The 16510-nt window shown below is 45.5% G+C and overlaps 1 protein-coding gene across 1 annotated transcript in view; it reads left to right on the top strand.

Moving 5' to 3' along the window:
* LOC120985006 (fatty-acid amide hydrolase 1-like) overlaps nt 1-16510 on the top strand; it is an 83496-nt gene that overhangs the window by 43725 nt on the left and 23261 nt on the right. The window contains exon 6 of the mRNA XM_040413450.1: nt 13138-13178. Coding sequence (XP_040269384.1) covers nt 13138-13178 — 41 coding nt within the window. The remainder of the gene's footprint in view (nt 1-13137; nt 13179-16510) is intronic.

Raw genomic sequence — 16510 nt, 5'->3', positions numbered from 1 at the left:
TTACCATCGTCTCTCCTCGCATGGTATTGGTATCGTACGCACAGGCTAGCCCACACTCTTGTAAGTACTTACATCGTCTCTCCTCACATGGTATTGGTATGAACGCACAGGCTAGTCCACACTCTTGATAAGTACTTACCATCGTCTCTCCTAGCATGGTATTGGTATGTAACGCACAGGCTAGCCCACACTCTTGATAAGTACTTACCATCGTCTCTTCCTCGCATGGTATTGTTATGTAACGCACAGGCTAGCCCACACACTTGATAAGTACTTACCATCGTCTCTCCTCGCATGGTATTGGTATGTAACGCACAGGCTAGCCCACACTCTTGATAAGCTACTTACCATCGTCTCTCCTAGCATGGTATTGGTATGTAACGCACAGCTAGCCCACACACTTGATAAGTACTTACCATCGTCTCTCCTAGCATGGTATTGGTATGTAACGCACAGCTAGCCCACACCTCTTGATAAGTACTTACCAATCGTCTCTCCTCGCATGGTATTTGGTATGTAACGCACAGGCTAGCCCACACACTTGATAAGTACTTACCCATCGTCTCTCCTCGATAGAAACATAGAATGTGTCGGCAGATAAGAACCATTTGGCCCATCTAGTCTGCCCAATATACTAAATACTATGGATAGCCCCTGGCCCTATCTTATATGAAGGATGGCCTTATGCCTATCCCATGCATGCTTAAACTCCTCCACTGTATTTGCAGCTACCACTTCTGCAGGAAGGCTATTCCATGCATCCACTACTCTCTCAGTAAAGTAATACTTCCTGATATTACTTTTAAACCTTTGCCCCTCTAATTTAAAACTATGTCCTCTTGTAGCAGTTTTTCTTCTTTTAAATATTCTCTCCTCTTTTACTTTGTTGATTCCCTTTATGTATTTAAAGTTTCTATCATATCCCCTCTGTCTCTTCTTTCTTCCAAGCTATACATGTTAAGGTCCTTTAATCTTTCCTGGTAAGTTTTATCCTGCAATCCATGTACCAGTTTAGTAGCTCTTCTCTGAACTCTCTCCAAAGTATCAATATCCTTCTGGAGATATGGTCTCCAGTACTGAGCACAATACTCCAAATGAGGTCTCACTAGTGCTCTGTAGAGCGGCATGAGCACCTCCCTCTTTCTACTAGTAATGCCTCTCTATACACCCAAGCATTCTGCTAGCATTTCCTGCTGCTCTATGACATTGTCTGCCTGCCTTTAAGTCTTCTGAAATAATGACCCCTAAATCCCTTTCCTCAGATACTGAGGTTAGGACTGTATCACTGATTTTATATTCTGCTCTTGGGTTTTTACGCCCCAGGTGCATTATCTTGCACTTATCAACATTAAATTTTAGTTGCCATATTTTTGACCATTCCTCTAGTTTTCCTAAGTCCTTTTCCATTTGGTGTATCCCTCCAGGAACATCAACCCTGTTACAAATCTTTGTGTCATCAGCAAAAAGACACACCTTACCATCGAGGCCTTCTGCAATTTCGCTGATAAAGATATTAAACAATATGGGTCCCAGAACAGATCCCTGAGGTACCCCACTGGTAACAAGACCTTGGTCTGAATATACTCCATTGACTACAACCCTCTGTTGCCTGTCCCTCAGCCACTGCCTAATCCATTCAACAATATGGGAGTCCAAGCCCAAAGACTGCACTTTATTGATAAGCTTTCTATGTGGGACAGTATCAAAAGCCTTACTAAAGTCTAGATAAGCGATGTCTACTGCACCTCCTCCATCTATTATTTTAGTCACCCAATCGAAAAAATCAATAAGATTAGTTTGACATGATCTCCCTGAAGTAAACCCATGCTGTTTTTCATCTTTCAATCCATGGGATTTTAGATGTTCCACAATCCTCTCCTTAAGTATGGTTTCCATTAATTTCCCCACTATTGATGTCAGGCTTACTGGCCTATAGTTGCCCGATTCCTCCCTACTACCTTTCTTATGAATGGGCACAACATTTGCTAATTTCCAATCTTCTGGGACGACTCCTGTTGCCAGCGATTGGTTAAATAAATCTGTTAATGGTTTTGCTAGTTCAACGCTGAGCTCTTTTAATAGCTTTGGGTGTATCCCATCAGGCCCCTGTGACTTATGTGTATTAATTTTAGACAGCTGACTTAGAACCTCTTCCTCTGTAAAGACACATGCATCAAAAGATTCATTAGTCTTCTTTCCTAACTGAGGTCCTTCTCCTTCATTTTCCTTTGTAAAAACTGAACAGAAATATTCATTGAGGCAGTCAGCTAGTTCTTTATCTTCTTCTATATACATTCCTTCTTTTGTTTTTAATTTGGTAATTCCTTGTTTTAGTTTCCTTTTTTCATTTATGTATCTGAAGAATGCCTTCTGGCCTTTTTTTCCTGACTGAGCTAATTTCTCTTCTGCCTGTGCTTTGGAAGCTCTTATAACTTGTTTGGCCTCTCTCTGCCTAATCTTATAAATTTGTCTGTCATCCTCGTTTTGTTTTTTTTTATAATTCCTAAATGCTATCTTTTCTTTTTAATGATTTTGGCCACTTCTGCTGAGTACCACAGTGGTCTCTTCCTTTTTTTGCTTTTACTGACAAGCCTAATGCAATTTTCTGTTGCCTTCAATAGTGCCACTTTTAAGTAGTCCCATTTCTCCTGGACTCCAATGAAACTGTTCCAATCTGATAGGGACTCGTATACCACTAATCTAATTTTAGAAAAGTCTGTTTTTCTAAAATCTAAAACTTTTGTTTTTGTGTGGTGTGACTCAGTCACTGTACTTATAGTAAACCACACTGACTGGTGATCACTAGATCCCAAGCTTTCCCCTACAGTAATATCAGATACCAAATTCCCATTTGTGAATACTAAATCTAAAATGGCCTCCTTCCGGGTTGGCTCCTCCACTACTTGCTGTAGAGATAATCCCAGTAGGGAATTTAGAATATCTGTACTCCTGGCAGAACTAGCTATTTTGGTTTTCCAGTTTACATCTGGAAGATTGAAGTCTCCCATAATGATAAATTCCCCCTTCAATGTCATTTTAGCTATTTCCTCAACTAGTAGATCATCTAATTCTTTGACTTGGCTAGGTGGTCTATATATCACACCTACACGAGTTACCTTATGATTATCAAGCTGCACGGTAACCCAAACTGACTCTAAATTGTTCTCACTAACTTGTATCAAATTAGATTTTAGGTTATCTTTCACATACAGGGCCACCCCTCCCCCCTTTTGCCTTCTCTGTCTTTCCTGTATAGAGAGAACCCTGGTATTGATATATCCCAGTCATTACTCCCTTGAACCACGTCTCAGTAACAGCCACTACATCTATATTCTCAGATGCCATTATAGCCTCAAGTTCATTGATCTTATTTCCTAGACTGCGAGCATTTGTAGACAAGACTCTGAGCTTGTCATTTCTTAACCTTTGTGCTACTGCCCTTTTCTGGCATTGTTTCGGGGGGCAGTTGGACTGCTGGATTATCACTCTTTTGCCCCCCTTTCCTAGTTTAAATGCTTCTTAGCAAATACCTGGAACTGTTCACCGAGGACATTCGTTCCTTTGAGAGAAAGGTGCAAACCATCTTTCTTGTACAGTTCTTTTCCATTCCAACAAGAGCTAACATGAGACACAAAGCCAAACCCTTGGTTCAGACACCATTCACCAAGCCATACATTGAATTCCTTAATGCGCATCTTCCTGTCATGCTGAAGGTTATGCACAGGCAAAACTGCAGAGAATGAAACAGTTGATGCAACCTCCTGTATATCCTTTCCAAGTGTGTGAAAAGCTTCTTTCACCTTTGAAACCTCAATGGTATTGTTATGTAACGCACAGGCTAGCCCACACTTGATAAGTACTTACCATCGTCTCTCCTCCATGGTATTGGTATGTAACGCACAGGCTAGCCCACACTTGATAAGTACTTACCATCGTCTCTCCTCGCATGGTATTGGTATGTAACGCACAGGCTAGCCCACACTCTTGATAAGTACTTACCATCGTCTCTCCTCACATGGTATTGGTATGTAACGCACAGGCTAGCCCACACACTTGATAAGTACTTACCATCGTCTCTCCTTGCATGGTATTGGTATGTAACGCACAGGCTAGCCCACACACTCGATAAGTACTTACCATCGTCTCTCCTCGCATGGTATTGTTATGTAACGCACAGGCTAGCCCACACACTTGATAAGTACTTACCATCGTCTCTCCTCGCATGGTATTGGTATGTAACGCACAGGCTAGCCCACACTCTTGATAAGTACTTACCATCGTCTCTCCTCGCATGGTATTGGTATGTAACGCACAGGCTAGCCCACACTTGATAAGTACTTACCATCTCTCTCGCATGGTATTGTATGTAACGCACAGGCTAGCCCACACTTGATAAGTACTTACCATCGTCTCTCCTCGCATGGTATTGGTATGTAACGCACAAGGCTAGCCCACACTCTTGAAAGTACTTACCATCGTCTCTCCTCGCATGGTATTGGTATGTAACGCACAGGCTAGCCCACACTCTTGATAAGTACTTACCATCGTCTCTCCTCGCATGGTATTGGTATGTTACGCACAGCTAGCCCACACTCTTGATAAGTACTTACCATCGTCCTCTCCTCGCATGGTATTGGTATCTAATGCACAGGCTAGCCCACACTCTTGATAAGTACTTACCATCGTCTCTCCTCGCATGGTATTGGTATGTAACGCACAGGCTAGCCCACACTCTTGATAAGTACTTACCATCGTCTCTCCTCACATGGTATTGTTATGTAACGCACAGGCTAGCCCACACACTTGATAAGTACTTACTATCGTCTCTCCTCACATGGTATTGGTATGTAACGCACAGGCTAGCCCACACTCTTGATAACTACTTACCATCGTCTCTCCTCGCATGGTATTGGTATGTAACGCACAGGCTAGCCCACACTCTTGATAAGTACTTACCATCGTCTCTCCTCACATGGTATTGGTATGTAACGCACAGGCTAGCCCACACACTTGATAAGTACTTACCATCGTCTCTCCTTGCATGGTATTGTTATGTAACGCACAGGCTAGCCCACACACTTGATAAGTACTTACCATCGTCTCTCCTTGCATGGTATTGTTATGTAACGCACAGGCTAGCCCACACACTTGATAAGTACTTACCATCGTCTCTCCTCGCATGGTATTGGTATGTAACGCACAGGTTAGCCCACACACTTGATAAGTACTTACCATCGTCTCTCCTCGCATGGTATTGGTATGTAACGCACAGGCTAGCCCACACTCTTGATAAGTACTTACCATCGTCTCTCCTCATGGTATTGGTATGTAACGCACAGGCTAGCCCACACACTTGATAAGTACTTACCATCGTCTCTCCTTGCATGGTATTGTATGTAACGCACAGGTAGCCCACACACTCGATAAGTACTTACCATCGTCTCTCCTCGCATGGTATTGTTATGTAACGCACAGGCTAGCCCACACACTTGATAAGTACTTACCATCGTCTCTCCTCGCATGGTATTGGTATGTAACGCACAGGCTAGCCCACACTCTTGATAAGTACTTACCATCGTCTCTCCTCGCATGGTATTGGTATGTAACGCACAGGCTAGCCCACACTCTTGTAAGTACTTACCATCGTCTCTCCTAGCATGGTATTGTTATGTAACGCACAGACTAGCCCACATACTTGATAAGTACTTACCATCGTCTCTCCTCGCATGGTATTGGTATGTAACGCACAAGCTAGCCCACACTCTTGATAAGTACTTACCATCGTCTCTCCTCGCATGGTATTGGTATGTAACGCACAGGCTAGCCCACACTCTTGATAAGTACTTACCATCGTCTCTCCTCGCATGGTATTGGTATGTTACGCACAGGCTAGCCCACACTCTTGATAAGTACTTACCATCGTCTCTCCTCGCATGGTATTGGTATGTAACGCACAGGCTAGCCCACACTCTTGATAAGTACTTACCATCGTCTCTCCTCAACATGGTATTGGTATGTAACGCACAGGCTAGCCCACACACTTGATAAGTACTTACCATCGTCTCTCCTTGCATGGTATTGTTATGTAACGCACAGGCTAGCCCACACACTTGATAAGTACTTACCATCGTCTCTCCTTGCATGGTATTGTTATGTAACGCACAGGCTAGCCCACACACTTGATAAGTACTTACTATCGTCTCTCCTCGCATGGTATTGGTATGTAACGCACAGGTTAGCCCACACACTTGATAAGTACTTACCATCGTCTCTCCTCGCATGGTATTGTTATGTAACGCACAGGCTAGCCCACACACTTGATAAGTACTTACCATCGTCTCTCCTCGCATGGTATTGTTATGTAACGCACAGGCTAGCCCACACTCTTGATAAGTACTTACCATCGTCTCTCCTCCCATGGTATTGGTATGTAACGCACAGGCTAGCCCACACTCTTGATAAGTACTTACTATCGTCTCTCCTCGCATGGTATTGGTATGTAACGCACAGGCTAGCCCACACTCTTGATAAGTACTTACTATCGTCTCTCCTCGCATGGTATTGTTATGTAACGCACAGGCTAGCCCACACACTTGATAAGTACTTACCATCGTCTCTCCTCGCATGGTATTGGTATGTTACGCACAGGCTAGCCCACACTCTTGATAAGTACTTACCATCGTCTCTCCTAGCATGGTATTGGTATGTAACGCACAGGCTAGCCCACACTCTTGATAAGTACTTACCATCGTCTCTCCTAGCATGGTATTGGTATGTAACGCACAGGCTAGCCCACACTCTTGATAAGTACTTACCATCGTCTCTCCTCGCATGGTTTTGGTATGTAACGCACAGGCTAGCCCACACTCTTGATAACTACTTACCATCGTCTCTCCTCGCATGGTATTGGTATGTAACGCACAGGCTAGCCCACACTCTTGATAAGTACTTACCATCGTCTCTCCTCACATGGTATTGGTATGTAACGCACAGGCTAGCCCACACACTTGATAAGTACTTACCATCGTCTCTCCTTGCATGGTATTGTTATGTAACGCACAGGCTAGCCCACACACTTGATAAGTACTTACCATCGTCTCTCCTTGCATGGTATTGGTATGTAACGCACAGGCTAGCCCACACACTTGATAAGTACTTACTATCGTCTCTCCTCGCATGGTATTGGTATGTAACGCACAGGTTAGCCCACACACTTGATAAGTACTTACCATCGTCTCTCCTCGCATGGTATTGTTATGTAACGCACAGGCTAGCCCACACACTTGATAAGTACTTACCATCGTCTCTCCTCGCATGGTATTGTTATGTAACGCACAGGCTAGCCCACACTCTTGATAAGTACTTACCATCGTCTCTCCTCCCATGGTATTGGTATGTACGCACAGGCTAGCCCACACTCTTGATAAGTACTTACTATCGTCTCTCCTCGCATGGTATTGGTATGTAACGCACAGGCTAGCCACACTCTTGATAAGTACTTACCATCGTCTCTCCTCGCATGGTATTGTTATGTAACGCACAGGCTAGCCCACACACTTGATATGTACTTACCATCGTCCTCTCCTCGCATGGTATTGGTATGTTACGCACAGGCTACGCCACACTCTCTGATAAGTACTTACCATCGTCTCTCCTAGCATGGTATTGGTATGTAACGCACAGGCTAGCCCACACTCTTGATAAGTACTTACCATCGTCTCTCCTAGCATGGTATTGGTATGTAACGCACAGGCTAGCCCACACTCTTGATAAGTACTTACCATCGTCTCTCCTCGCATGGTTTTGGTATGTAACGCACAGGCTAGCCCACACACTTGATAAGTACTTACCTTTGTCTCTCCTCGCATGGTATTGGTATGTAACGCACAGGCTAGCCCACACACTTGATAAGTACTTACCATTGTCTCTCCTCGCATGGTATTGGTATGTAACGCACAGGCTAGCCCACACTCTTGATAAGTACTTACCATCGTCTCTCCTCGCATGGTATTGTTATGTAACGCACAGGCTAGCCCACACACTTGATAAGTACTTACCATCGTCTCTCCTAGCATGGTATTGGTATGTAACACACAGGCTAGCCCACACTCTTGATAAGTACTTACCATCGTCTCTCCTAGCATGGTATTGGTATGTAACGCACAGGCTAGCCCACACTCTTGATAAGTACTTACCATCGTCTCTCCTCGCATGGTATTGGTATGTAACGCACAGGCTAGCCCACACTCTTGATAAGTACTTACCATCGTCTCTCCTCGCATGGTATTGTTATGTAACGCACAGGCTAGCCCACACTCTTGATAAGTACTTACCATCGTCTCTCCTAGCATGGTATTGGTATGTAACGCACAGGCTAGCCCACACTCTTGATAAGTACTTACCATCGTCTCTCCTCGCATGGTATTGGTATGTAACGCACAGGCTAGCCCACACACTTGATAAGTACTTACCATCGTCTCTCCTAGCATGGTATTGGTATGTAACGCACAGGCTAGCCCACACTCTTGATAAGTACTTACCATCGTCTCTCCTCGCATGGTATTGGTATGTAACGCACAGGCTAGCCCACACACTTGATAAGTACTTACCATCGTCTCTCCTAGCATGGTATTGGTATGTAACGCACAGGCTAGCCCACACACTTGATAAGTACTTACCATCGTCTCTCCTCGCATGGTATTGGTATGTAACGCACAGGCTAGCCCACACTCTTGATAAGTACTTACCATCGTCTCTCCTCGCATGGTATTGGTATGTAACGCACAGGCTAGCCCACACTCTTGATAAGTACTTACCATCGTCTCTCCTCGCATGGTATTGTTATGTAACGCACAGGCTAGCCCACACTCTTGATAAGTACTTACCATCGTCTCTCCTCGCATGGTATTGGTATGTAACACACAGGCTAGCCCACACACTTGATAAGTACTTACCATCGTCTCTCCTCGCATGGTATTGGTATGTAACGCACAGGCTAGTCCACACTCTTGATAAGTACTTACCATCGTCTCTCCTCGCATGGTATTGGTATCTAATGCACAGGCTAGCCCACACTCTTGATAAGTACTTACCATCGTCTCTCCTCGCATGGTATTGGTATGTAATGCACAGGCTAGCCCACACTCTTGATAAGTACTTACCATCGTCTCTCCTCGCATGGTATTGGTATGTAACGCACAGGCTAGCCCACACTCTTGATAAGTACTTACCATCGTCTCTCCTCGCATGGTATTGGTATGTAACGCACAGGCTAGTCCACACTCTTGATAAGTACTTACCATCGTCTCTCCTCGCATGGTATTGGTATCTAATGCACAGGCTAGCCCACACACTTGTAGAGCATAGAAGAAAATAGTTCCAGCACTTGAAATAAAACTCAGTTGCCCTTTATTTCTTCTTGTAGCCTACGACTCACATGGACACAAACCTTCACCTCAACATGGCTGACGCGTTGCGAACACAGGTGTGTTCTTAGTCGTAACCTAATAAGACTATCCTCTCTGGGCTTTAAATCCACTTCACACCCCCATCAAGTCTGGGGTGGGGAGATACAAACCCCCTGCTAAGGAACGCTCATTAACTTGCCACATAACAGATAGAATCCCCATCTAAAATGACATCAAATGCGACATTTTCTGCTGTGAGGAAACAACCAAAAACCAGGTCCACAACACGAAAAAACGCACAATGTGTAAAAACTGTACAATTAGTTTCCTTCGTTTACATTGTCCAAGTTAAAATAATAGAAAGTATTAATACTCTGACAGCATATAACGGAATCTGCTTTGTGTTTGTACAAGGGAAACATGAGAAAAGTATAAAGAAAATAAAAGTCTTCTTCTACATGTCTTCTGATCTTATATAGAACTTCAGAACAACACATGAGCTCTGTTCTCATGTTTGTGTTCAGCCTAAGAATCCCGAATGTCTCTCCGTAGAATGATTTGTAATCTCTCCACCTCTGGGGGTTGGGGGGGGGGGGGGTTTGGAGGCTTTCCAAGCTGCGGTCATGTGAGGATACGAAGTGTCGGGCCGCGTTGGATGCCCCCAGGCCGGAAGGATTAGTTATGGAATGAAGATGTTCTAATGTTCTAGTGTTACATTTCCTAGAAGAGCTTCCTACGTACATCACACCGTATACTGTGCACTATACCTGCTGGATGACAATGAATGGAACTTTTCATTGGAAACTCCAACCTATGTTTTGAATCCTGAAAGCTTCTGACGGTCCCAGGACATTTACATGTTTTACATCGATGACTTCCACACCTTGAAAAGCCCGTGTACCGTAATTCAACCAAGTGTTGGTTGTGGGTTTGGTCACATTAGAAACAAATGAAGGGAAGGAGTGTTGGCTGAAGCTGTGAACGCCCTGATACTACCCTACAGCCCCCTGTAATACTTCATATAAGATGGGGAGACTTTGCAGTAGGACATCCTTTATCTGGCAGAATCGTCGCTGGAAGTCGATACTAATGCGGCTGAAATAACCTTCTTTTTACCTTCCTTTCTGTATTCATTTAGATTGTTATTTTCTCTGGATCTTTTTTTCTGTCCTACAAAGTCGCTCACTTCTTGGTTTGTTTTGTGCGACACTGAGGGCTCGTCGGCATCCATGGAGGATATCCTCTATCCTGTCAACGTGAAAGGATGTTTGAATGTGGAATCTGCAGTTACACCCGTCATCCATGCTTTACCTAAAGTACACAAAGGCATTGATCCCCCTCCGCTACCACCGGTAGTTTCAGGAGAACGGCTGGATCCTCCTCCACTACCACCGGTAGTTTCAGGAGAACGGCTGGATCCTCCTCCGCTACCACCGGTAGTTTCAGGAGAACGGCTGGATCCTCCTCCGCTGCCACCGGTAGTTTCAGGAGAATGGCTGGATCCTCCTCCACTACCACCGGTAGTTTCAGGAGAATGGCTGGATCCTCCTCCACTACCACCGGTAGTTTCAGGAGAATGGCTGGATCCTCCTCCACTACCACCGGTCGTTTCAGGAGAATGGCTGGATCCTCCTCCACTACCACCGGTAGTTTCTGGAGAATGGCTGGATCCTCCTCCACTACCACCGGTAGTTTCAGGAGAACGGCTGGATCCTCCTCCACTACCACCGGTAGTTTCAGGAGAACGGCTGGATCCTCCTCCACTACCACCGGTAGTTTCAGGAGAACGGCTGGATCCTCCTCCACTACCACCGGTAGTTTCAGGAGAACGGCTGGATTCCCTTTCCCAACCATTGGTAAAGAGTTCCTTGTTACATAAAAGATACTTCGGACATTTTGAGATGCTTTTATGATGTTAGATGGAGCAGCGCATCTGTATGGACAGCCAGCGACCTTGTTTCATTGTAAGGGATCGTCTCTTCTCCGGGGGTCATTCTCACAGACTTCGCCACGGACACCAGATTGAAGTCCAAAAGATGCTTTTATTTTTAAGCACATCAACACAAAAACAGCAACCAAAACATGAACCCTCGGCCGTCCGGCCACTGACTATCGGGATCTGGGTCTACATCACAGTGCTTACCCCCCACACAGGGGTCGAGGGGCCCCACAGCCTGCTCCTTTCCAGACTGGGAGCCCAGATTTATTCCTCATTACCGGCCTGGCTGCTGAAGACCATGGGAACGCCCTAATTTCCCAGGCTTTCTGGTTCTCGCCCAGATACTCCACTGCCGCACCGTCAATTCCACATAATCTGGCCATTTTAGCGTAAGAGTATTGTAACGATCTCCTGGCACCCCGACTGGGTATCTCCGTTGATGGGTGCTCCTAGTGCTTCTCAGTAATAGCACTGCAATGGCCAGTAAATAGTGACTGTCTCAAAATAGAACTTGTTTTATTTTTGGTGGATTTCATGGCCAGACGGACCCCTTGGAAATCAATGACATCGATTTTAATGGCTGGTAGACAGGAGTGCACCCGTCTAAAGGCCGTAATATATGGGAAAATGTGCAAAATGGCCTTTTAGGGGTTAAAAAAAGCCTCCTCATTCACTTGCACGGGGGAGAGGGGGGGGCAGTCACTCGTCTCCTTGTGCTAAAGGACCTGGGCTCAGATGTGATGACGTCACCTTGTGCTAAAGGACCTGGGCTCAGATGTGATGACGTCACCTTGTGCTAAAGGACCTGGGCTCAGATGTGATGACGTCACCTTGTGCTAAAGGACCTGGGCTCAGATGTGATGACGTCACCTTGTGCTAAAGGACCTGGGCTCAGATGTGATGATGTCACCTTGTGCTAAAGGACCTGGGCTCAGATGTGATGACGTCACCACGCGATCCTGGCTCTGGGTGCTGTGTTCTGACACAATGGACAGGAGCAGAAATCATACAGCAGCCGCCAATCACCTCCGCACTGTAAAGCTTTTATTACAACTTCAGATAATTGTGCAGATCGTCGCTTACAACTGTTCGTTATCGATGATCTGGCAGTGTAATACCGCCTCCGATTACCCAATGCTCCTTCACTGTATAATTGGAAGCTTTCTACAGGTTTCAAAATCCGTGTTTGCCGCCGACAGATCGTGCCGTGTAATCAGCGCTCTGCTGCCGGCAAATAATGATTCTGTATTGGGAAGGGCGAGGGCATAGCGATCACTGCTCCCCGTACTGTGGAGGAGATCACTGCATGTAATAGCAGCAGTCTCCTCCACTGACGAGCAGGCGATTGCTGGGAAGGAAAGCTTCCCTCCCAACAATCGCCTAGATGATCTGCACGTCTAATAGAAGCTTGAGGGCACCTGCATACGATCGGCAACCAAAAATAGCAGTCCGCAATGCAAGGGCACCAGCCGAGTGCCCGCCGTATGCAGATGCAGACCCTTTCACTAGAATGGATCTTTGATCTGCAAGATTCAGTCTGCACCGCAAAAAAATAAAACATATTCTTTTTTACGGTGTGGAAGCACGGACTAAAATCCCACAGAAGAACTCCCAAGTGCTTCAGTGCGCTTACGCTCCATGCCTCCGCGCCATATCTTGCGGATTGTGGGCCCGCATCCCTGATACAGAGCGCACATGGCGGTGCCGTAAATTGCATACCTGCTGTTTGCGGGCCACAATACGGGACCATGTTCATGTGCATGAGCCCTTACCTGTGTCTTTCTATTGCAGTAAAATTGGCCTCACATCAAGCTGCCCCGGACAGAAATCAGGTGACGTATGTGAGCGACAGTATGGCCGATGGCCTACACGTGAAAAGGACCGCATCAGCTACACCCCCATACCTACTGCTGAGAAAACAGTGCTGCTAGTAAATCATCTCCTACAGCTCTGAATGTGACTGCAGTATATATGACAGCCTGCAGCCACCACTAGAGGGAGCTCACTACATACAGATTATACAGCCACCACTAGGGGGAGCTCACTACATACAGATTATACAGCCACCACTAGAGGAAGCTCACTGCATACAGATTATACAGTCACCACTAGAGGGAGCTCACTACATACAGATTATACAGCCACCACTAGAGGGAGCTCATTACATACAGATTATACAGAGACCACTAGAGGGAGCTCACTACATACAGATTATACAGCCACCACTAGGGGGAGCTCACTACATACAGATTATACAGCCACCACTAGAGGGAGATCACTACATACAGATTATACAGTCACCACTAGAGGGAGCTCACTACATACAGATTATACAGCCACCACTAGAGGGAGCTCACTACATACAGATTATACAGCCACCACTAGAGGGAGTTCACTACATACAGATTATACAGAGACCACTAGAGGGAGCTCACTACATACAGATTATACAGCCACCACTAGAGGGAGCTCACTACATACAGATATATACAGCCACCACTAGGGGGAGCTCACTACATACAGATTATACAGCCACCACTAGAGGGAGCTCACTACATACAGATTCTACAGTCACCACTAGGGGGAGCTCACTACATACAGATTATACAGCCACCACTAGAGGGAGCTCACTGCATACAGATTATACAGTCACCACTAGAGGGAGCTCACTACATACAGATTATACAGCCACCACTAGAGGGAGATCACTACATACAGATTATACAGCCACCACTAGAGGGAGCTCACTACATACAGATTATACAGTCACCACTAGAGGGAGCGCACTACATACAGATTATACAGCCACCACTAGAGGGAGTTCACTACATACAGATTATACAGAGACCACTAGAGGGAGCTCACTACATACAGATTATACAGCCACCACTAGAGGGAGCTCACTACATACAGATATATACAGCCACCACTAGGGGGAGCTCACTACATACAGATTATACAGCCACCACTAGAGGGAGCTCACTACATACAGATTCTACAGTCACCACTAGAGGGAGCTCACTACATACAGATATATACAGCCACCACTAGAGGGAGCTCACTACATACAGATTATACAGCCACCACTAGGGGGAGCTCACTACATACAGATTATACAGCCACCACTAGGGGGAGCTCACTACATACAGATTATATAGCCACCACAAGAGGGAGCTCACTACATACAGATTATACAGCCACCACTAGAGGGAGCTCACTACATACAGATTATACAGACACCACTATGGGGAGATCACTACATACATATTATACAGCCACCACTAGAGGGAGCTCACTACATACAGATTATACAGCCACCACTAGGGGGAGCTCACTACATACAGATTATATAGCCACCACTAGAGGGAGCTCACTACATACAGATTATCCAGCCACCACTAGAGGGAGCTCACTACATACAGATTATATAGCCACCACAAGAGGGAGCTCACTACATACAGATTATACAGCCACCACTAGAGGGAGTCCACTACATACAGATTATACAGTCACCACTAGAGGGAGCTCACTACATACAGATTATACAGCCACCACTAGAGGGAGCTCACTACATACAGATTATACAGCCACCACTAGAGGGAGATCACTACATACAGATTATACAGTCACCACTAGAGGGAGCTCATTACATACAGATTATACAGTCACCACTAGGGGGAGCTCACTACATACAGGTTATACAGCTACCACTACAGGCAGCTAATTACATACATATTATACAGCCACCACTAGGGGGAGCTCACTACATACAGATTATACAGTCACCACTAGAGGGAGCTCACTGCATACAGATCATACAGCCATTACTAGAGGGAGCTCACTACATACAGATTATACAGCCACCACTAGAGGGAGCTCACTACATACAGATTATACAGCCACCACTAGAGGGAGCTTACTACATACAGATTATACAGCCACCACTAGAGGGAGCTCACTACATACAGATTATACAGCCAACACTAGAGGAAGCTCACTACATACAGATTATACAGCCACCACTAGAGGGAGCTCACTACATACAGATTATACAGCCACCACTAGAGGGATCTCACTATATACAGATTATACAGCAACCACTAGAGGGAGCTCACTACATACAGATTATACAGCCTCCACTAGAGGGAGTTCACTACATACAGATTATACAGCCACCACTAGAGGGAGCTCACTACATACAGATTATACAGCCACCACTAGAGGGAGCTCACTACATACAGATTATACAGCCACCACAAGAGGGAGCTCACTACATACAGATTATACAGCCAACACTAGAGGAAGCTCACTACATACAGATTATACAGCCACCACTAGAGGGAGCTCACTACATACAGATTATACAGTCACCACTAGACGGAGCTCACTACATACAGATTATACAGCCAAACGCAAAAACACAAATGCAATAGCACTCTGCCCTGCCTCTATGCTGGATGCTGGATGAGGCATTGGTGTACATTTTGGCCAAAACGTAATAAGCCACTCACCACGTCAAGGTCGCCTCTATGAGTGGTCCCTAACACTAGTTCCTACTTGTTTATGGGCCATGACAGCCACACAAAGTCCAGGGAGTGCAGGTACAGCATGCACGCCAGGCACACTCTGCTTTTAACCCCGTCCGGTGCCGTGACAGCTTTCATCGGATCCAGGGATGCAAGTACCAACATGCATGCTGAGCCCACCATATACTTCTCCTGGAGACAAATGGCTACTGGTAGGCGCTGTAAAAGTAGACTCAGTTTTATACTGACTTTAAAACCAGCCTCCAGGGCAGACTAACTGGTCAGGTGTGCATGACTGCATGGAGATCGCCACACCTCCATTATATACTACAAAGAAAAAATGTGGGGGATTCAGTCAGCACAACCCTGTATGCAGGTGCACATCGCTATGGCAAAATACACATACAAACGCAAAAACACAAATGCAATAGCACTCTGCAACCAGCACTCTGCCCTGCCTCTATGCTGGATGTTGAATAAGGCATTGGTGTACATTTTGGCCAAAGCGTAATAAGCCACTCACCATTAGCTTACTGTAGTGAGCTCCCTCTAATGGTGGCTGTATAATCTGTATGTAGTGAGCTCCCTCTACTGGTGACTGTATAATCTGTATGTAGTGAGCTCCCTCTAGTGGTGGC

The sequence above is a fragment of the Bufo bufo genome, unplaced genomic scaffold (assembly GCF_905171765.1).
Source record: "Bufo bufo unplaced genomic scaffold, aBufBuf1.1, whole genome shotgun sequence".
Lineage (NCBI taxonomy): Eukaryota > Metazoa > Chordata > Amphibia > Anura > Bufonidae > Bufo > Bufo bufo.
The sequence above is the reverse complement of the archived record's forward strand: the minus strand, read 5'-3'. Positions and strand labels throughout refer to the sequence as shown.